Genomic DNA, 24192 nt, shown 5'->3' on the forward strand with positions numbered 1-24192 from the left:
TGAGACTGCCTGCCGTTCTGTACCTTTCGGACTCTGCTCTAGATTACTGACCTCTGCCTGCCCTGAGCCTGCCTGCCGTTCTGTACCTTTCGGACTCTGCTCTAGATTACTGACCTCTGCCTGCCCTGACCCTGAGCCTGCCTGCCGTTCTGTACCTTTCGGACTCTGCTCTAGATTACTGACCTCTGCCTGCCCTGACCCTGAGCCTGCCTGCCGTTCTGTACCTTTCGGACTCTTTTCTAGATTACTGACCTCTGCTGCCCTGACCCTGAGCCTGCCTGCCGTTCTGTACCTTTCGGACTCTGCTCTAGATTACTGACCTCTGCCTGCCCTGACCCTGAGCCTGCCTGCCGTTCTGTACCTTTCGGACTCTGCTCTAGATTACTGACCTCTGCCTGCCCTGACCCTGAGCCTGCCTGCCGTTCTGTACCTTTCGGACTCTGCTCTAGATTACTGACCTCTGCCTGCCCTGACCCTGAGCCTGCCTGCTGTTCTGTACCTTTCGGACTCTTTTCTAGATTACTGACCTCTGCTGCCCTGACCCTGAGCCTGCCTGCTGTTCTGTACCTTTCGGACTCTGCTCTAGATTACTTACCTCTGCCTGCCCTGACCCTGAGCCTGCCTGCTGTTCTGTACCTTTCGGACTCTTTTCTAGATTACTGACTTCTGCCTACCCTGACCCTGAGACTGCCTGCCGTTCTGTACCTTTCGGACTCTGCTCTAGATTACTGACCTCTGCCTGCCCTGAGCCTGCCTGCCGTTCTGTACCTTTCGGACTCTGCTCTAGATTACTGACCTCTGCCTGCCCTGACCCTGAGCCTGCCTGCCGTTCTGTACCTTTCGGACTCTGCTCTAGATTACTGACCTCTGCCTGCCCTGACCCTGAGCCTGCCTGCCGTTCTGTACCTTTCGGACTCTTTTCTAGATTACTGACCTCTGCTGCCCTGACCCTGAGCCTGCCTGCCGTTCTGTACCTTTCGGACTCTGCTCTAGATTACTGACCTCTGCCTGCCCTGAGCCTGCCTGCCGTTCTGTACCTTTCGGACTCTGCTCTAGATTACTGACCTCTGCCTGCCCTGACCCTGAGCCTGCCTGCCGTTCTGTACCTTTCGGACTCTGCTCTAGATTACTGACCTCTGCCTGCCCTTGACCTATCGTTTGCCTGCCCCCTGTTTTTGTAATACATCTTTGTTACTTCAAACTGTCTGCATCTGGGTCTTATCATGAGGTCTGATAAACATAAACATAAATCACCAATGTCAAGAACTGAAACACGACCACTTTTGAATGGTGTCTCTGAGCTCAGAGGAGGCAGAAAATGCTCTGTCATCAGTTATATGAAATGGAGCTAATTGATCATATTTATTTTACAGTTATAGGAAATGTGAAATTTTATAGTAAGTCATTTATAATTTCCTTGTTACTATATTTAGAAAGCATTTCAGTAATTTCAAGCCCTATTCTCCCACTTTTGATGAATAGGGGGAAAAAATATTTGTACTATATACTTGAGCTTGTCCTCAAAATCGGGTACACCTCAGCAATTTATAACATCTTTTTACCAGAAAGGTGAGTGCCAGACATTACTAGAACTATGCAGCAGTACTAGTTATTGTTTATGGCCATCTCATGAAAAATAATTACTTTTGGGTATGTCTATATAATGGAAATAAAAGTTTTGTATTATTCTTCAATTTTATTGGCTAAATCTAATGTATTTAATATGCTAACTTTTTAGCAGGTGGCTAATTATAATGCTTGTTAGAATAACCATCATCTCCTTACCTCTCCGATCATGCCGTTCCAACTGCCTCTGACCAGCTTGCCGTGCTTCCCGTTGGTGACCAGGTAGAGGTCGTAGGAGAATTTGGTGGTGCGGGACAGCTTCTTCAGGATGTCTATGCAGAAACCCTTACAGCACAGTTTGGTGTAGGGCTCAGTATGACCTACAATACTGGGGAGACAGAGGACAAAAAAATACACTAGAATGTTTGTATAAAACATTTGCCCAATGTTGCAAGAACATTCCTAGAACGCATTTAATCTCTTCTTTAAAGGTTCTCAGAATTATTTTTAGGTTGTGGGAACAATCTGGTGAGAACATTGTGGGGCCATAAGAAAAGACAAAAAGTGTCCAGTTGTGCAGACAATTCTACAATGTTTCTTTTAGGGTGCAAGAAACATTCACCTGAAGTTGCACGAACGTTGCTAGAACCTATTTCGTCTGTTCTTTAAAGGTTCCCAGAATGTTTCCCTTGGTTGTGGGAACAGTCTGGTGGGAACATTGTGGGTAATTAATTCATTGTTATTCATTACTTTTTCGTTTGAATGTTTATCTGAACTCAGCGCCAACATTGTCACACCCTGATCTGTTTCACCTGTCTTTGTGCTTGCCTCATTTTCCACCATAATTTGCAAATAAATTCATAAAAAATCCTACAATGTGATTTTCTGGATTTTTTTTCTCGTTTTGTCTGTCATAGTTGAAGTGTACCTATGATGGAAATTACAGGCCTCTCTCATCTTTTGAAGTGGGAGAACTTGCACAATTGGTGGCTGACTAAATACTTTTTTGCACGACTGTAGCCATGGCAGTGTGTTCAGTCAGGATTTCCATTCTTCCTTTTTAGACGTCTTAGACGTGACTAAGCCAGGGACATACTGGTAGCTGGGTTATACACCATCACATCACCCATTCTCTTTATATGCTGCGTACTTATTTACAAAGTATCCAAGACTATGAGTGCTGATCTAGGATATCGTTTGCTTTTCAGATCGTGAAAACAGGGCAGGGGGACCATGGGAATCAAAATAGGAATTATATCGGATGTGTTTTTGAAAAGTTGAACGGTCAATTTTTACACAACGTTACATTTTTTACGGTTATTCTAAATTCTGCATTTCTGTTGGATTGATACATTTTTGCAAAATAAAGACAATATCTGTCATTTCTGCCGAAGTCGATGCCTCTCCTTGTTCGGGCGTTGTTCGGGCGGGCGACGTCGCCTGTCTTCTAGCCATTGCCGATCCATTTTTCATTTTCCATTTTCCAGATATTTGGTAGCGAACTGGAGCCTTTTATTTGGCGAACCAAAAGTACACGGCACAAACAAGCACAAAAAAAAAATACGGGTTGAACATAACCCAGCGCAACCAGCCTAACATGCGCATACATGAAAACAGATAAACAATACCACACAAAGACATGGGGGAAACAGAGGGTTAAATACACAACACATAATGAGGGAAATGAGAACCAGGTGTGTGGGAAAACGAGACAAATCAAATGGAAAATGAAAAATGGATCAGCATTGGCTAGAAGACCGGCGACGTCGACCGCCGAACACCGCCCGAACAAGGAGAGGCATCGACTTTGGCAGAAGTCGTGGCAATAACTTTTAGTAGATTATATCTGAGCCTCAATTTCAACATTTTTTTAAAGGAAACGTGGTTAAAGAAAATGTGGGATTGAACCTGCAATCTTGTAGCCAAATAATTAACCATGTGCCACCAGGAGATAGCTGTGGTATAGTGGGGGGTTTCAGTCTAATATAGTCAATCAGGACACAGAACACAATTTCTGAGTTGTTTAAAAATGTTCCCATCCTCTTCATAGTACTTGTAAATTATTTCTATTTGTATGATTAAATGTTGTTCAAGTGAAATAATGTGCATTTTGTCATCAAATTAAGTGTAAAAAATATGGTTGTCTTTGTATGATAAACACTCTTCAAATGCCCTATGAATTCAATTAAAATGCCATGTATTACCTTGTAGTGAGCCTACAATACTGTCACACCCTCATCTGTTTCACCTGTCCTTGTGATTGTCTCCACCCCCTCCAGGTGTCGCTTATTTTTCCCAGTGTATTTATCCCTGTGTTTCCTGTCTCTCTGTGCCAGTTCGTCTTGTTTGTTACCAAGTCAACCAGCGGTGTTCCTGTTCTCCTGCTTTTTGCATTTTCCTTTTTATAGTCCTCCCAGGTTTTGACCCTTGCCTGTTTCTGGACTTTGTACCAGCCTGCCTGACCATTCTGCCTGCCTTGACCACGAGCCTGTCTGCCACTCTGTACTTCCTGGATTCTGATCTGGTTTTGACCTTTTTGCCTGGCATTCTCTTGCCTACCCCTTTGAATTAATAAAAATTGTAAGATTCCAACCATCTGGCTCCTGTGTCTGCATTTGGGTCTCACCTTGTGCCTTGATAAATACAGTCTCAAATTTGGACTCATCAGACCAAACGACAGATTTCAATGGGTCTAATGTCTATTGCTCCTGTTTCTTGGCCCAAGCAAGTCTCTTCTTATTTTTGGTGTCCTTTAGTAGTGGTATCTTTGCAGCAATTCGACCATGAAGACCTGATTCACACAGTCTCCTCTGAACAGTTGATGTAGAAATGTCTCTGTTGCTTGAACTCTGTGAACTCTGTAACTCTGGGTCTTCCTTTCCTGTGGCGGTCCTCATGAGAGCCAGTTTCATCATAGCGCTTGATGGTGTTCCAGATTGATTGACCTTCATGTCTTAAAGTAATGATGGATGGTTGTTTCTCTTTGCTTATTTGAGCTGTTCTTGCCATAATATGGACTTGGTCTTTTACCAAATAGGGCTATCTTTTGAATACCACCCCTACTTTGTCACAACACAACTGATTGGCTCAAACGCATTAAGAAGGAAAGAAATTCCACAAATGAACTTTAACAAGGAAATCCTGTTAATTGAAATGCATTCCAGGTGACTACCTCATGAAGCTGGTTGAGAGAATGCCAAGAGTGTGCAAAGCTGTCATCAAGGCAAAGGTTGGCTACTTTGAAGAATTTCAAATATATTTAGATTTTTAAACACTTTTTTGGTTACTACATGATTCCATATGTGTTATTTCATAGTTTTGATGTCTTCACTATTATTCTACAATGTAGAAATAAAGATAAACCCTTGAATGATTTTTGACTGGTACTGTATATATATTGCATGAACATCATAAAAACGGACTTATTTGAAAATTATGCAACATTGTGGAAATGTTCTGCGCAACCTTCGTGAATATATGTCACGACTTCTACCGAAGTCGATGCCTCTGCTTGTTCGGGCGGTGCTCGGCAGTCGATGTCACCGGTCTCCTGGCCATTATTGATCTATGTTTCATTTTCCATTGGTTTTGTCTGGTCTTCTTACACACCTGGTTCCAATCCCATTCATTTAGTGTTGTGTATTTAACCCTCTGTTTCCCCTCATGTCCTTGTCAGAGATTGTTTATTGTTATGTTCATGTTTCATGGATTGTTGTGTGACGGGTTCTTGTACCCTTGTAATGTATCCACACTGTTCCAACAGCCGAATGAAATGTTCTGGAAACCTTTAAAGAAGTCAGAAAGGCTGTTCTGTCGACATTGTTGCAACATCAAAGGAATGTTTTGTGCACCCGGATACAAACATTATCTGAATGTCAGCACAACTGGACAGTTTTAGTGTTTTGGGAACCTCTCTCTTGTCATAACCCCACAATGTTACCACCAGACTGTTCCCACAACCTAATGAAACATACTGGGAACCTTTAAAGAACAGACTAAATGTTTTCTGGGAAAATTCTTGCAACATCAGGTGAATATTTTATACAAACATTGTATAATCATCAGCACGACTGGACAGTTTTTGTGTTATGAGAACATTTACCGCAACCTAACAAATATTCAGGGAAATTTCATCGAACCAATTTTGGTTTCCTGGGAAAACATTACTGGTACATTGTGTTATTACATTACCTGGAAACGTAATGAGAACTTTTGGAGAATGTTCTGTGGTGGTTGTTCCATATGCTGTTCACAACATTTTAGTGAATGTTAGGAGAACATTACAATGATGTTTATTTTATAACATAAAATTGTATAAATATATAAAAAACATTTATAAAACTATTTTTGATTGTTATCAACCCTAACTGGATCTTAAAGGGAATCTTCGCTAATGTTCTGGAAATGTTCCCAGTTTGCTTGGAAGTGAGTCATTTTGACTCAATATGAATTTCAAATTGAAATATCTGCCATTTTTTAAGTCATCCCCCACTCCGTACTTGACTTTTAAGAGTCACATGCAGGTAAAAAGTTTTAAGCGTTTGGAGACATGAGCTCTATTTCAAATTATCACTTTTTCCAAGGATAACCACTGTTCCAGGAGCTCCACACTTGAGCAAGAGGCACCAGATATCCTACAGTAACATAAACTAATGAAATGAATATACTTTGTTCTTTGAATTTTTTTTTTTTTTCATTTTCCAAGGCCTTCATTTACACAACCCAAACATTTTTTTCCTGATAGCATATATGAAATGTATGATCATATCTCCCTGAATGTGATCAAGACAAAGGAGATGATTGTGGACTACAGGAAAAGGAGGACCGAGCACGCCCCCATTCTCATCAACGGGGCTGTAGTGGAGCAGGTTGAGAGCTTCAAGGTCCTTGGTGTCCACATCACCAACAAACTGTCATGGTCCAAACACACCAAGACAGTCGTGAAGAGGGCACGACAAAGCCTATTCCCCCTCAGGAGACTGAAAAGATTTGGCATGGGTCCTCAGATCCTCAAAAAGTTTAAAAAGCTCAAAAGGTTCTACATCTGCACCATCGAGAGCATGGTTGCATCAAAGCCTGGTATGGCAACTGCTCAGCCGCTGACCACAAGGCACTACAGAGGCCAGCCGCCCTAGTCATAGACTGTTCTCTCTGCTACTGCACAGCAAGTGGTACCGGAGGTCACCAAGTCTAGGTCCAAAAGGCTTCTTAACATTTTCTACCCCCAAGCCGTAAGACTCCTGAACAGCTAATCAAATGGCTCCACAGACTATTTGCATCCCCCAGCCACTTTTACGCTGCTGCTACTCTCTGTTAATTATCTATGCATAGTCACTTTAACTCTACCTTGATGTACATATTACCTCAATGACCCCGACTAACCTGTGCCACCGCACATTGACTCTGTACCGGTACCCCCTGTATAAAGCCTCGCTACTGTTATTTTACTGCTGCTCTTTAATTATTTGTTATTTAAATTTTTTACTTATCTATTTTTTTACTTAAAACCTCTTAAGGATCCGTCCCTTTAAAAAAATGTTTTTGCCTAAAATGATGTAATGCAAATCTAACTTCCTGACCTCAGGCCCTGAAGCAAGGATATGCATATTCTTGGTACCATTTCAAAGGAAACACTTTGAAGTTTGTGGAATGTGAAAGGAATGTAGGAGAATATAACACAATAGATCTGGTAAAATTGTAATAGTGTGTGTGTAGGTGGTAGGGAAGTCAGGCATAGGAGAATCGAACTTGGTATAAATGGAGTCGTTTAGTAGACTTAACAAAACTCCAAAACCAAAATTACAAAATAAATAAAAGTGGGTACAAGAACCCGTCGCGCACCAACATATACACAAACATACACGCAAACAATCTTCGACAAGGACATGATGGGAAACAGAGGGTTAAATAGGCAACATGTTATTGATGGGATTGAAACCAGGTGTGAAGAAAGACAAGACAAAACCAATGGAAAATTAAAAATGGATCAGTGATGGCTAGAAGATCGGTGACATCGACCGCCGAACACCGCCCGAACAAGGAGAGAGACCGACTTTGGCGGAAGTCGTGACAAAAATATAATACAAGGAAAAAACAAACGTTCTTTTGTATTTTTTTAACCATCAACTTTGAAATGCAAGAGAAAGGCCATAATGTATTATTCCAGCCCAAGTGCAATTTAGATTTTGGCCACTAGATGGCAGCAGTGTATGTGCAAAGTTTTAGACTGATCCAATGACCCATGGCATTTCTGTTCAAGAATTTAAGCTTTCTGCCTGGAAAATGTTCTTGTTACTTACAACTTCATGCTAATCGCATTAGCCTACGTTAGCTCAACCGTCCCATGGACGGGACACCGATCCCAAAGAAGTTTTAACACTTATTTTTCTTAAAACTGCATTGTTGGTTAAGGGCTTGTAAGTAAGCATTTCATTGTAAGGTCTACAACTAAAATTTGATTTGATTTGATTTGATATTTTATTGGACTGTTAGAATGTTGGAGTCAAAATGACTAGTTTTGGCTTGAAGGGGTTCCCTCCAGGCCAGGGTTTTCTAGTGTTAAGGCCAGTACAAAGGCAGTACAATTATTTCCTAGATCTGAAAGGAACAGCTATGATTGAATCAAGAATGCAGCCAATAAAAATATTGCTGTGAAATGTAATTCATCTCCTCACGGCTATCGGTTTTCTGTATATGAATATTGGTTTGTTTGTTACCATTGCAGCTTGTTATTGATTGAGACGGACAGGTATGAGTTGATTAATATAAAGGTGGCCATTTGTCGCTCATCCAGGGTTATTAATCAGTGGAGAAATGCTATTGGCTGAGAGTTTTTGGGGATATTCACAAGTCTTCACCTGATTCATGTTCTTATTGAATAACGACTACAGAGCTCCTGTACATGGATTGGATGTGAATGGAAGAGCTGAGTGACCAATGGCATGTCATAATGATTCAATAACTCATGGGGATGAATTAGGAACTCAGCTAATGTGGCCATTTTCAATCAAGATAGTCGATGCACCAATTCCACCCATCAGGTTACAAACAGTAATAACATTATTGTAAACACATCTATTCTCGTTTCATAAAAGCCCATCGTTAACTTCATGCTCCTGGAACAATAGATCAAGAGGCTTCAGTTTATATGGCAAACATCTCATTAGCATGATTTCCTAAAGGAGATGTAGCAGGAAGAAACATACCAGAAGAAGGTGGAGGAGGGAGAGTGACAGAGAGAAACAGAATGGTATAAAAAGACCTCCTTGATGTGTGCCCAGGAGCTGACGTCAGGAGTGGGGTTGCAGGGAGAACTGGAGGGACTGGGCGGCTCCATAGGCCTGCGCATTATGTCATGGCTGCGACAGATGGACGGACAGCTGGGGCTGACCAAAACAAATCTGACACAAATTAATCACAAACAAACAAAGGCAGGAGTGAAACACAATGCTGGAATATTTGCTGCCTGGCTAATGGCGGGCTAGTCCATGGCAGATAACCAGCCTACATACTCAATCCTGTAGACCTTGCCCCATTACCAATGTCTTTGGGGCTTAAAGCAATACATCCTCTTCAGGCATTGCTCTGTCTCTTTATCTCAACCCCCCCTCCCCCTTCCCTACCCTGGGTCAAACGATTTGACCTAAACCTCAGTGCAACATACACATCCTTATGCTAAGCCATGGTAACGAAGTGTACACCGGCATGGGGCCCACTACATGTGGAGCGGCTGGAATGACCCTGACAAAGTGAGCTTTACCTGTATACACAACCACTGTAATGATCTACAGACACAGAGACACAGAGAGAGACAGACAGAGAGAGAGAGACAGACAGACAGACAGACAGACAGACAGACAGACAGACAGACAGACAGACAGACAGACAGACAGACAGACAGACAGACAGACAGACAAACAGAGACAGAGACAGAGACAGAGACAGAGACAGAGAGAGAGAGAGAGAGAGAGAGAGAGAGAGAGAGAGAGAGAGAGAGAGAGAGAGACAGAGACAGAGACAGAGACAGAGACAGAGACAGAGACAGAGACAGAGACAGAGACAGAGACAGAGACAGAGACAGAGACAGAGACAGAGACAGAGACAGAGACAGAGACAGAGACAGACAGAGCGAGAGAGACAGAGAGAGAGAGAGAGAGAGAGAGAGAATCCAGGGGAACTAAATGGACAGCACTAGCTGTGCATATCAAGTGGAGGAAGCTGACGCTGGTATAATATTCATTCCTCTAAATTATCAACAGGATTACCAGGAACGTGATTAGGAAAATATCCTCCAGTTTCACACTAACTGGATTATGGGAGCGTCGTTGGAATATGTGGGTGGAAAACATAGTGACGTCATTAACAGTGTGTTGGAGACTTGAACAGGGTTCAAATTAAACATTGACTGTTGGGGGTCCCCAGCGTCTCTTAGGGGCACACAATGTCTCTTGGAGGCGCACAACGTTGACATATTTGACTTTTTTTCAAGGGACCACATTGATATTGCAGCAGTTCGAGGATGTTAGACACCTCCAGTATAGAGCGAAAGAGAAAACAGACAGTCAGAAATAGGAGGGGCTCATTCCATAGCTCACTGACAGTGGCACATAGGGAGTGGCGGTCTGGGGGACCAAGTGAACCATGATGAGATGCAGAGAGCACTAATGACACATCACCCTTAAACTCCCTCAGATCTTCAGACTAATGGAGTGTGCCCTCAGCCCTCAGACACAGGGAAGAGTAGGAGGGCGAGGGGCAATGAGACGCGCACAGCCGATGGAGGCGCAGAGCTGCAGCCGCAACAAAAGGAAACAAATGAAGTGTTTGGAGGAAACGAGCGGGTGGTGTGAGACATCACAGACTAAACAGACAGGTCCCAACATCCCCTGTCTCACCAGCTGCCAGGGATCACTGCTGGGAGGTTAAGTGGGCTTCTGATTGCATCCAAACAGGTTTGGGAATATAAGAGAATATTTGTGTTTGTGGTGTGTGTGTGTGCGCATGTGTGTTCACGTGTTTGTGTGTTTGCTACAAATGTTTGTGTGTTGTTGTCACCACAAAAACAATTATTTGTGTAAATGGGTATCTGCTTGTTGTCTGAAGGAAATCCAAAGGCACAGTTGTTTTGGGTCCCTATATCCAGCAGGAATCCCTTGAAACATTCACCTTTGAAACAAACTTAATTGTACCATGGTGCTGTGCATTGTTCCTGCCAATGTGTGGCTCGGGGGGGCTCACCCACTGCTGAACCCAGTCTCAGTTTTAATCAAATCAACCTATTATCATCTCGTTCTCATTAGCCAAAATGGTTATATGATGACATCATCGTCTAACGTCAACGCTACTGTTCACCGAGGGATCACCAGCAATGGCAAGAGGCTAATGCACTGACGTGTGGTCACTGTAAGGGTCTGCAACAAGCTAGTGAAGTGAAAAACATTACAAAGAGCTTTACAGAAGAATAGGACTCTCTGGACAACCTGACACATAAGGAGGAGTTATATCAGTCTGACCACAGTGGAGCAGAGTGAACATGTGACTGTTTGTTTTGTCTCTTCAAGGAGGAATAAGCGTGTCTCCATGCGAAGCAGCCCAGATGGTCCGGTACGCAGGCTTCCTCATTTCTCTCGTCTGCTGAGGGCTTGAGGGATTGGAACAGAGGGCCCAGAAATACTCCCGCCTGACGGATGGCTCGTGGGGTTGGCACCCAGCTCGGACGAGTCGTGTAGGTGTGAGTTATGGGCGATATGGGCCTCTGCGGGAGTCTTGGGGCATGGAAGCGGTTTCTGAGAGAGGCCGCTGATGGTCCTTAATAAATGAGAATGCCAGGTCCTCTAGCTCCCTGTCCTGCTGGCCAGGAATTATGACTGGTGGCCAGGATAAAAAAAACACCACAGCCCTGGGGTCCATTATTAGCATCAGCCCCCAGGGCAGGTCTTTAGTGGCATGGCTGTTGGTGTTTTACCATTATCAATAATTGGGCCTATATCTCAACCCACTAACTGCATCATTTAGTTGCTTACTTGGCCTGCTTACTTACTTAGTTGCTTACTTACTTTAGCCAATTTCTCCCATATGAACTCAAGGAAAATGTTTCCTTGTCCAACATGGCAAACTGCAATCTAAGTCAAGACAAAACACACTAGAACTATGCAGATTATAATAATGGGGTGTTTTGGTCAGTGCAAGCTAAAAAAAAAGATCTGGTCTGCTTCCCAAGCAGATTTTCACTGATCTGAGCTCATCCCCTCATTAACAACCATTGTCAGTAATGGATAATGTTTCCTTTCCCCATATCCATTCACACATTTCAGGCTCTAACTGTCCAGGATTGATGAGGCGGCCTAATCGGCCCATCTAATTGATATCCCAGCAAGCAGCACATATATTTCCCTTATTGGGTCACACTGTGATTACTGTGATGTCACACTCTGGCTGTCTGCTTTACCCATTGTATGATGGCTGGGCTAACGGTAGGGGAAGAGACTGTTCATCCTATTCACACCTGATGGCACTCTCCAAGTTACAATCCAAATGAATCAACCACAGCATGTTCTACATGTTGGAGCTGTCATTAATATGGTGTCTGTGGTAGTTCTTAGCTCAGTTTACGTTTAACAAGTAGTGGCAACCCGTCATTCAGGGAAGGTGGGGGAGAGCCCCACCTGATTTGAGACCCACCTGTTCAGCTAAATAATGTGTTGCCTGTTTTGCATGTTTTGCATGATTGGGATTAATATGTGTCAATATGTGTCTCTTTTCTTGATTTCTTGAGTAAGGCAGCTCCAAAATGCAGGTGTTTCAGCCTAGCTCAGTGATTTCTGTGGTGGTGGGGCAGCCAGTGGAAAATACGGAGAGTTGTTGATGTTCTTTAGTTGCGCCGTGATATGTTCAGTGTTCTGTCACTCATGGGGACACTACGTTACCGCAACATCCACAGGGAGAGCTCGAAAATTCAAACCCCATTGGGTGCTGCAATAGAGTTACATTAGAAGTGCCCATCTAAGAAGGCTCAAAGTCATTGGCCACAGATAAAATTATGTCAAATCACATTATATCTACCATAGCTTTGATTGGACTGATCATGTCAACATCATACTTTCAAAATCTTAGCTTGCAAGCTATACAAGCAGTCATCATCATGAATTACATCAACAATCTACTGGCAAATTATTTTCAATCTGTCACGACTCCTACCGAAGGTGGCTCCCCTTCCCGTTCGGGTGGCGCTCGGGGGTCGTCGTCGGCCTACTAGCTGCCACTGATTCCCCCCCCCCTCCTTGTCTGTTTATTGGTTACACCTGTTATGTATTGTGGTGATTAGTTGGACTTTATTAGCCAGCCGGCCCGCCTGTTCTTTGTGCGGGATTGTTTGTGTGACATTTGTGCATGTTTGAGACGAACGTGTTTTTTCCTGTTCATGGGTTTTGCTGGACTGTTTTAGTCCCCGTGTTTGTTCCTGTTCATGGGTTTTGCTGGACTGTTTTAGTCCCCGTGTTTGTTCCTGTTCATGGGTTTTGCTGGACTGTTTTAGTCCCCGTGTTTGTTCCTGTTCATGGGTTTTGCTGGACTGTTTTAGTCCCCGTGTTTGTTCCTGTTCGTGGGTTTTGCTGGGCTGTTTTAGTCCCCGTGTTTGTTCCTGTTCGTGGGTTTTGCTGGACTGTTTTAGTCCCCGTGTTTGTTCCTGTTCGTGGGTTTTGCTGGACTGTTTTAGTCCCCGTGTTTGTTCCTGTTCGTGGGTTTTGCTGGACTGTTTTAGTCCCTGTGTTTGTTCCTGTTCGTGGGTTTTGCTGGACTGTTTTAGTCCCCGTGTTTGTTCCTGTTCGTGGGTTTTGCTGGACTGTTTTAGTCCCCGTGTTTGTTCCTGTTCGTGGGTTTTTCTGGACTGTTTTAGTCCCCGTGTTTGTTCCTGGTCGTGGGTTTTGCTGGACTGTTTTAGTCCCCGTGTTTAGGGCATTTGTTTTTTGTGAGCACACAGTGTTTCGTGGGGTGGCCTATGTTCGCTGTGTGTGCATTAAAGAGCACTACCTTGAACTCTCTGTTTCCTGCGCCTGACTTCGCACCCACTACACCCAGATAGTTACACAATCCTTGTAATATGAAGACAAATTATAGGTAAAACGTATCGGTGCTCATCGGCCACTGGACATGAACATTACACAACAAGTTGGAAATCGCAAATTCAACAATGAGGGGTTTGGAAGAAATCAGTGGATAATTGCAAGCATTTCAAAGCAATCACTAGCCTGCTATCCAGTGAAGTGGGTGTGTGGTCCAAGTCTGGGTTTAAGGGTCTCTTTCCAAGCTTAAAAGGATAAATACTCATATGCCATGAGCCAGAAACGGTTGAATACATTGGTCATGCTGGGAACTCTGAAACAACTGGGAACTGGGAGCTCCGACTGGGAATATACGTTTTGAACGGTCAACCAACTCGGCCTCTTTCTAGAGCTCTGACCTGAAGATCACTGACTTCATGATTCAACCTTGTTTATTTCAGAGTTCCCAATTGTCTTGAAAGGACCATAAATCCAGAGAATGCCAGACTTTGATGACAAAGTTTAATGACAAAATTTGCCCACAAAGATTGCCGCTTTACCTTCCTGTTCAAGTGAGCACAGCACAAGACGTTGAGTCCAAAATGTATTGTATGCTGCTGCAAAATGATGTAATATGCCAGGGAGATATGTATACTGTAGCTAAGAAAGTAATACTAAGTATGTGTTGTGAAGTAATCTGTTAGTAGCCCATGTGCCTCACCCTAATAATTTGGTCACTTTCCCCATCATAATTTAGCCTACTGTTCTGACTTGGTGATGCACATGTAGCCTATAGCCTGTTTTAGAGAAATGTAATAATGTAATATTGTAAGAGCTTTCATTGTCTGCTTATATGCCCCCTTTATTTATCCTATGGTTCTGACTTGGTATACAGTGAGAATACTGTAAGAACGACCCATGTTCTGAATTATGTCACTGTACATTTCAAAAGTGGTTGAACAAATTGTTATATTGACTAAGTCCGTCCTAGATCACTCATTATTGTCTTAATCGAAATTACGGATTGCCTCTTATCCGTTGTCGTCCACATATGCCATAGTTTGTATATCAGTTATGTTTTTTTTTTAAAGGCAGTAAACGAGGCTGAATTAACTGTTTTGCCGCCAGACAAAGCTCCGCTGATAGCCAGGTGTAGCAGTGTTAAGGATTCACTCCACGGTGCTGAACAGCTTTAAGTAGGCCCTAATGCCACTCTAAATAATGCCACTTTAATAATGTCTACATATCTTACATTACTCATATCATATGTGTATACTGTATTGAGACCCAATCACTGGACACTTTAATAAATGGATCCCGAGTCACTTTAAATAATGCCACTAATAATGTTTACATATCTTACATTACTCACATCACATGTATATACTGTATTTTATACCATCTACTGCACATCGCCTATGCCACTCGGCCATTGCTCATCCATATACTTATATGTACATATTCTCATTCACCCCTATAGATTTGTGTGTATTAGGTAGTTGTTGGGGAATTGTTAGATTACTTGTTAGATATTACTTTTGGAACTAGAAGCACAAGCATTTTGCTACACTTGCATTAACATCTGCTAACCATGTGTATGTGACCAATAGAATTTGAATTGATTTGAACAGTTTGTGGGCACTGTTTGTCACCGTTATAGTGCAATTTATGTATTATTTAGTTTTGTTTTGTGTTGTGTAGTGGCTTTGCTGACATGCATCTAAAAATATTTTGGGGAGTTTGCCCCACCAAGATATACTGTACATGCTAAAATCGCCCCTGACAACAGCTAATGGTGAAACAGGATATTGGATGTACATCACATTAGTATTACGCTACACTTTTATGCTCTGTTTCATTCTTCTCATCAGAAAAAGTTTGTCGTCATTAATATCAGAGAGGAATATTGTTCCACTCACGTCTCTGTCTTGTTGGACTGGCGGCGGCAGGGCACAGTGTTGCTGACACAGGTCCCAGTCATGGGGTCGACAGCCTCCACTATGACAAAGGGACGTTCCTCCAGTGTGGCCACAGTCAAGTGTCTGTTATCTGATACGGGCTCCAGATAGGTGCCGTAGCGAGGCCACACCGGGTATCTCATCTGCAGGATCCCCATCTCATAGTTCCCCACCTGGAAGAGGAGAGAGAGAAGGGAAAATAACAGGCATGCGTCATACTTTAGCTTATCGGTATTCATACCTGCAATACAATCACATCTCAAACTACTCTTCAGAGATTCGTGTTTTATTTCCATGCATCCGGGTGGGAAATGCCAGGATAGATTAAGACGAGGAAATGTTATTTCCAAGTTTGCATTTTTTGTTATCAATTTTCCTGTGTATTTTATTATAGAAAAAAACGAAATACATTTTACTGTTGAATGCTAAGTGATGGATTCTCTCATTTCCACAAGGAAAACATACAGTCGATCAAATATATATCAGGATGCAGAAAGACAAGATCTTTGCCAATTTTAAATAGACCTCAACAATCCTGAGGCACACACTGTGTAGTTGCACCACCTGTGACGTCTCCTTGCACTAAGTTAGAGAGGTTTGTCTTGTCTCACTCTGAACATCTGTACTTAAAGCTGTGAGGATCAGCCGGTCACAGAGGACCAAACTCTTTATATGTTCTTTCCTCCATTACCAAACACAGTTGTCCATCTCAGTGGTGAGGAAGTAGTTCAGTATGCTGAACAGCACTTCTCTGCGTCATTGCAGTGACTCAGAAAAAAAGTGATCACACAGTAATTAAACTGTGGCTTTCACAGAGCCCAAAGCAGTAACACTTCTATTATTGTTCTCTATGGTTTTATGTGTTGAGAATGAGGTTGTAAACTTTTACATAGTGATGATGATTTAACCGTTCTTAATGGCACACATATTGTGCTTTTAATCAGTGAAGTTACATAATTAAGAGTTGTTTAAGGTTAAACAAAGAGTCGAATAAGTATTCTCTCCAGAATTTGTTTGTGTCAATTGTTGTTTATGCCTGCTAATTACTACGGAGCGACATTAACATGGATCGTGAACTGTGTTGATAATTGTATTCATTGTTACTGTGTTGATAATTGTATTCATTGTTACTGTGTTGATAATTGTATTCATTGTTACTGTGTTGATAATTTTATTCATTGTTACTGTGTTGATAATTGTGTTCATTTTTACTGTGTTGATAATTGTATTCATTGTTACTGTGTTGATAATTGTATTCATTGTTATTGTGTTGATAATTGTATTCATTGTTATTGTGTTGATAATTGTATTCATTGTTACTGTGTTGATAATTGTATTCATTGTTACTGTGTTGATAATTGTATTCATTGTTACTGTGTTGATAATTTTATTCATTGTTACTGTGTTGATAATTGTATTCATTGTTACTGTGTTGATAATTGTATTCATTGTTACTGTGTTGATAATTGTATTCATTGTTACTGTGTTGATAATTGTATTCATTGTCACTGTGTTGACCATATTGACCAACTTTTATGTTTCTGTCAGTGTATTGGCGGATTGTCACACGTAATCAGCAACAAAAGACTGCAGGGTAAAACCATTTCATTGCTCACATTAACAACATGTTTGTGTTCAACTAACTACCTCTACAATGGCAGAATACTGGTCAATACCTTTTTAAAATGTATGGTGTAGCCTCTACAATGGCAGAATACTGGTCAATACCTTTTAGAATGTATGGTGTAGCCTCTACAATGGCAGAATACTGGTCAATAACGTTTTAGAATGTATGGTGTAGCCTCTACAATGGCAGAATACTGGTCAATACCTTTTAGAATGTATGGTGTAGCCTCTACAATGGCAGAATACTGGTCAATACCTTTTTAGAATGTATGGTGTAGCCTCTACAATGGCAGAATACTGGTCAATACCTTTTTAGAATGTATGGTGTAGCCTCTACAATGGCAGAATACTGGTCAATACCTTTTTAGAATGTATGGTGTAGCCTCTACAATGGCAGAATACTGGTCAATACCTTTTTAGAATGTATGGTGTAGCCTCTACAATGGCAGAATACTGGTCAATACCTTTTTTGAATGTATGGTGTAGCCTCTACAATGCCAGAATACTGGTCAATACCTTTTTAGAATGTATGGTGTAGCCTCTACAATGGCAGAATACTGGTCAATACCTTTTTAGAATGTATGGTGTAGCCTCTATCTAAAATAATGCTTGGCCAACTCTGAGGCATCTAAGATGAAATAAAGTGAGCATTGAAAGTTACAACCTTACAATAACAGTAATAATATTTGACATATCCTGGCTGCCGAGGTGGGCAGCGGTCTAAGGCACTGCATCTCAGTGTTAGAGGAGTCACTACAGACACCCTGGTTCGAATCCAGGCTGTTTCACAGCGGTCTAAGGCACTGCATCTCAGTGTTAGAGGAGTCACTACAGACACCCTGGTTCGAATCCAGGCTGTTTCACAGCGGTCTAAGGCACTGCATCTCAGTGTTAGAGGAGTCACTACAGACACCCTGGTTCGAATCCAGGCTGTTTCACAGCGGTCTAAGGCACTGCATCTCAGTGTTAGAGGAGTCACTACAGACACCCTGGTTTGAATCCAGGCTGTATCACAGCGGTCTAAGGCACTGCATCTCAGTGTTAGAGGAGTCACTACAGACACCCTGGTTTGAATCCAGGCTGTATTACAGCGGTCTAAGGCACTGCATCTCAGTGTTAGAGGAGTCACTACAGACACCCTGGTTCGATTCCAGGCTGTATCACATCGGCCTAAGGCACTGCATCTCAGTGCTAGAGGAGTCACTACAGACACCCTGGTTCAAATCCAGGCTGTATCACAACCGGCTGTGCTTGGGAGCCCCATAGGGCGGCGCACAATTAGCCCAGCATTGTCTAGATTTGGCCGGTGTAGGACACCATTGAAAATAAGAAAATTTGTTCTTCACTGACTTGCCTAGTTAAATAAAGGTTACATTTCATTTAAAAAATACATTATTTTACAGCAGGCAAAGACTGCATAATTCTGCTTACTTTAGAAAATGATTGGCTGTCCTAAACGTTTTATCAGGAGGCCAACCCATACCACTGACCAATGCCTTTGTTTCATAATAATCTCTCTTACTAATACTGGAAGTTATCTGATTATTGCAGTCATTATTGTCAGATGTCACAAAGGACAACAAAATACAACTATTAGAATATCCTCTGTTTTACTGGTATACTTAGTTATTCCTGTCTCTCCTGCCGGACTTTGATTAATCCTCTTTTTTCCTTTCTCTCAGTTTATGGGCCTTGTCAATGTATCACAATGGTAATAGAGAGCATAAGATTGTCCCCTCACAAGAGCCAAAACTCTTAGTTTTTGTCAAAGAACAGACTTGTTAGTTTGCCTTTGTAGCATATTGGAGATGAGAGAGGAAGCCAAGATCTCAAATACCTATAGCCTGTCTGGATCCCCAGACTTCTTCTCCTTGTCTTCTTCTTCTCCTCCTCTTCTTCCCCTTCTTCTCTTCATCTTCTTCTCTTCTTCTCTTCTTATCATTCTCTTCTTCTCCTTTTCTTCTTCTTCTTCGTCTTCTCTTCTTCTCCTTCTCTTATTCTTCTCCTCCTCTTCTTCTCCTTCTCGTCTCCTTCTCTTCTTCATCTTCTTCTCTTCTCCTCCTCCTCTTTTCTTCTTCTTCTTCTTCTTCTTCTTCTTCTTCTTCTTCTTCTTCTTCTTCTTCTTCTTCTTCTTCTTCTTCTCTTCTCCTTCTCTTCATCTTCTTCTCTTCTTCTTCTCCTTCTCTTCATCTTCTTCTCTTCTTCTTCTCCTTCTCTTCTTCTTCTTCTCCTTCTCTTCTTCTCCTTCTCTTCTTCTTCTTCTTCTTCTTCTCTTCATCTCCTCCTCTTCTTCTTATCCTTCTCTTCTTCTTCTCTTCATCTCCTCCTCTTCTTCTTATCCTTCTCTTCTTCTTCTTCTTCTTCTCTTCTCCTTCTCTTCATCCTCTTCTCCTCTTCTTCTTCTTCTCTTAATCTCCTCCTCTTCTTCTTATCCTTCTCTTCTTCTTCTCTTCATCTCCTCCTCTTCTTCTTCTCCTTCTCTTTTTCTTCTTCTCCTCCTCTTCTCCTTATCTTCGTCTTCTTCTTCTCTTTATCGCATCCTCCTCTTCTTCTCCTTCTATTTTTCTTCTTCTCCTTCCCTTCTCCTCTTCTTCTCCTCTTCTCCTTCTCCACCTCCTTCTCTTCGTCTTCTTCTCTTCATCTCCTCCTCTTCTTCTTCTTCTTTTCTCATCTTCTTCTTCTCCTTCTCTTCTTCTTCTTCTTCTTCTCCTTTTCTCATCTTTGTCTTCTTCTTCTCTTCATCTCCTCCTCTTCTTCTTCCCCTTCTATTTTTCTTCTTCTCCTTCACTTTTCCTTCTCTTCTTCTCCTCTTCTCCTTCTCCACCTCCTTCTCTTCATCTTCTTCTCTTCATCTCCTCCTCTTCTTCTCCTTCTCTTTTTCTTCTTCTCTTCGTCTTCTTCTTCTTCTTCTTCTTTTCCTCTCCTCTTCTTCTCCTTCTCTTCTTCTTCTTCTTTTCTCCTCCTCTTCTTCTCATTCTCTTCTTCTTCTTCCTCTTCTTCTTCTTCCTCTTCTTCTTCTTCTCTTCTTCTATGTTTCTTCCCATTCTCTTCTCCTTCTCTTCTTATTCTCTTCTTCTCTTCTTCTTTTCTCCTTGTCTTCTCCTTCTCTTCTTCTCCTTTTCATCTTCTTCTTCTCCTCCTCTTCTTCTCCATCTCTTCTACTTCTCTTCTTCTTCTTCTTCTTCTCTTCTCTACTTCTCCTTCTCCTTCTCTTCTTCTTTGAGCCTCAATTGGTTGGGGCATGGACTCTACAAGGTGTCGAAAGCGTTCCATAGGGATTCTTGCCCATGATGACTCCAATGCTTCTCACTGTTGTGTCAAGTTAGCTGGATGTCATTTGGGTGGTGGATCATTCCTGATACACATGGGAAACTGTTGAGCGTGAAAAACCCAGCAGCGTTGCAGTTCTTGACACACTCAAACCAGTGCGCCTGGAACCTACTACCATACCCTGTTCAAAGGCACTTAAATATTTTGTCTTGCCCATTCACCCTCTGAATGGCACACACACACAATCCATGTCTTAATTGTCTCAAGGGTAAACAAGTATTATTTAACCTGTCAACTCCCCTTCATCTTCCCTGATTGAAGTGGATTTAACAAGTGACATCAATAAGGGATCATATCTTTCACCTGGATTCACCTGATTGGTCTATGTCAGGCAAAGAGCAGGTGTTCCTAATGTTTAATACACTCAGTGTAAGTTTGCCTCATTGATCCTCGTTGATCTGCAATTGATCTGCAATGAGCTGAGCTGTGGTGGGTTGTTTCCGAGATGGCTGAACACAATGCGATGAGCGGTTGGGACTTCTAGTAGAAATGACAAAAGCATTCAGAAGGAGAGATTGATTCTAAGCTCTTGGTGAAAAGACACAAGTAGTTTATCAGCTTTAAGAGGAAAAGAGAACGTACGATTGTCCCCTCACTCTTTTTACTGGCTTTACAGAGCCAAACCTCTTTGTTTGTGTCAAAGAACAGACTTGTCAGTTTGCCTTTGTAACATATTGGAGATGAGAGAGGAAGCCAAGATCTCAAATACCTATAGCCTGTCTGGATAATACTTGGAGTGAGCAATGTTCCTAATGATTTGGTATACTTGGTATTTTATTAGGATCCCCATTAGCTGTTGTCAAATCCAGAAACATACTTTAAGGCTCAGACCGGCTAAAATGAAGGAGAGAGAAATACTTTTTCTCCTTCTCTTCTTCTCTACAAGGTGTCGAAAGCGTTCCATAGGGATTCTGGCCCATGATGACTCCAATGCTTCTCACTGTTGTGTCAAGTTAGCGGGATGTCATTTGGGTGGTGGATCATTCCTGATACACATGGGAAACTGTTGAGCGTGAAAAACCCAGCAGCGTTGCAGTTCTTGACACACTCAAACCAGTGCGCCTGGCACCTACTACCATACCCTGTTCAAAGGCACTTAAATATTTAGTTTTGCCCATTCACCCTCTGAATGGCACACACACACAATCCATGTTTTAATTGTCTCAAGGGTAAACAAGTATTATTTAACCTGTCTCCTCCCCTTCATCTACACTGATTGAAGTGGATTTAACAAGTGACATCAATAAGGGATCATATCTTTCACCTGGATTCACCTGGTCAGTCTATGTCATGGAAAGAGCAGGTGTTCCTAATGTTTTGAACACTCAGTGTAAGATTGCCTCATTGATCTGCAATGAATGAGCATGTTTTCTTGTTATTCTTTTGAAGTATCATTTCAGGTCATTTTTGGAGTAGCTCAGATATTTGAGTTTAAAGATGAGCCTTTTAGATCACGTCCAGCAGTAAGCTTGTTGACCTCTCAACCTGAAAGTGGACTCACTACACTGCAGCAGCTACAGCGCATTCATTTTCTGTTGTATTTTTAAATGCAACCTTTCCATTGGCACAAGCTGTCAATAGACTACTACGCTCTCTCTCTCTCTCTGACCAACCACACATCTGATAGCCTTCAGTACAGCGCGCTGTCAGACCCTCCAATTACAGAGGCATAGGCCTCAGCTTCAATAACATACCTGAAATTAATAGGAACCAACCTTGAGAGAACATCTATGGCACGTAATAAGCTGGAGAAGGCCCGGAGCTGTTTACCCAGAGATGTGGTTGGGTCCAACATGCTCTGACACCCATCAACCTCCATTCAACCACTGACTACATTTAAGGAAGAAAACCGACCTCCACCTCCCTTCAGTGTCTACTCCCTACTGGGAACCTCCTGACAATATCAACCGTCAGTAAGAAGGTTATTAAATGTAGAGGGAAGTTGTGTTGTGAAGGTGGGATGAATATGTGAGACAAGGTCCCGTATGCCCAAGTCAAGGCCTGTCAGTGATAGTTCATGAAAATACACAATGAATGAGGCAGTAATTCATGTGTTGATAATAACACTTTTTGGAGTTTTTCCTTTCTTAATGAGCAGGTTATATAGCCTTATTAACTTGTAGTCAGATAATACAAAGACAATCCCTAGTTTTACTGATTGGGAGGAACATAAAGAAGTGTAATATCTCACCTTATCCCACTGTCTCTCTCGATCTAAGGTGATGATGACCATAGCCGGGTTGATCAGGTACCCTTCAGGGTTGAACGAGAAGTCGTTGTGTTCCCATGTTACGTTTAACATGTGCCTGAAAACAAGGGAAATCAATCAAAGAGTTAAATACTCATTACAACATAGTCGTTAATGTCCATTAATCCAATCTTCCGATGGTTTCATCCTATTTCTAAAGCACTACCTGCTGATTGTTGTGCACATAGCTATCGACATGTTGTGAACTCCCTGTCATCACGCACTGCGAGGCTGCTCTCTCACCTCTCCTCCCTCTCTCTCTCAGTCCAGCAGAGGTGATGAAAGCATGCTGGGTAATGAACGGGCCCTCTGTCTAGTCCATGTGAAAGGCTCGTTTAATCTGGTAATCTGTGATAATCTTATGAACAGGCGGAGTGATTTACAATCAAAAGCTCATTAAAAAGAGACCTAATTAAATGAGGTGTTGAGTCTATTGACCGCCGAGGAGAGAGCGAGGCACTGCTCCCTTTGAATAGGGAGGTCTGAGAGAAAGAACAACATTGTCCCAGGGAGGGAAATAAAAGAGTGGAGAGCAGACGGAGAGTGCTGTTTCTAACCCCTCATATTACCAATTTTGGTCATTGGTATTTCACTCATGATTATTTTGTCTTTAAAGTGGAAAATCGTAGGGGTTGGAAACAGCAGCATGACTCAAATCAAAGGCTGAAATATAGCTGCCCAGACGGTTCTCCTTTTTCATGCAGGATTTCGATTTACAAAAAGAGAAGTTCTCTTTCCCTCAGGCTAGCCACTTTCAGAAAAGAGAAAATTACTTCTGAGGAGAAAGTGATGTTTTAATACCACTGAACTGTGTCAGATTTCATATTACGATCATGGTCCACAAAAATGCATAAAGAAATCCCCCTGTACCCTGCCTGGAAACTCTCCAATCCTCCCAGTCCAGTCTCAATGACCTTGGCTAGTGCCAAATGCTGACGCTAAATCTGTTTTCCCTATAGAAGAGAAGCCTCCCTTTGGCTGATTAAAAATGTTCTAGAAGCAAATAGGATTTGCCCCATGTTCCCAGGCACGGATGGCACCAGATTGCTCTTTTGGGCTGGGCTGGGCTGGGCTGGGCAGGTATGACAGGCCACATCATCTCTCTGTGATGCCTGTGCTTCCAACAGTGAGGTGATGGGACAGAGGTAGGATGGATGAGTTGGCAGGCAGGGGTTAAGAGAGTGACAGGGAGAGTACCATGTTGCCCCCAACCACAACATTAAGCTGATGGAAAGCCACAGCTAAATGACTGTTGAGCAACTGTTGACGAATGTTGCCAACTCTCTCTCTGTTTCAAGTCAGTCCTTCTCAATCTGCAACAGTTACAGTTGAAGTCGGAAGTTTACATAAATTTAGGTGTGGCAACACCTAGGTTTCAACCACTACACATTTCTTGTTAACAACTATAGTTTTGACAAGTCGGTTA

At 42.3% G+C, this 24192-nt stretch overlaps 1 protein-coding gene across 2 annotated transcripts in view; it reads right to left on the reverse strand.

Annotated features, from left to right (window-relative positions):
- LOC109898684 (glutamate receptor ionotropic, NMDA 2C) overlaps positions 1 to 24192 on the reverse strand; it is a 79537-nt gene that overhangs the window by 12019 nt on the left and 43326 nt on the right. For both annotated transcript variants that reach the window (XM_031834660.1, XM_031834659.1), the window contains exons 4-6: positions 22710 to 22824; positions 15524 to 15735; positions 1786 to 1954 (exon numbers count right to left, since the gene is read on the reverse strand). In XM_031834660.1, coding sequence (XP_031690520.1) covers positions 1786 to 1954; positions 15524 to 15735; positions 22710 to 22824 — 496 coding nt within the window. The remainder of the gene's footprint in view (positions 1 to 1785; positions 1955 to 15523; positions 15736 to 22709; positions 22825 to 24192) is intronic.

The sequence above is a fragment of the Oncorhynchus kisutch genome, linkage group LG10, assembly GCF_002021735.2.
Source record: "Oncorhynchus kisutch isolate 150728-3 linkage group LG10, Okis_V2, whole genome shotgun sequence".
NCBI classification, from domain to species: domain Eukaryota; kingdom Metazoa; phylum Chordata; class Actinopteri; order Salmoniformes; family Salmonidae; genus Oncorhynchus; species Oncorhynchus kisutch.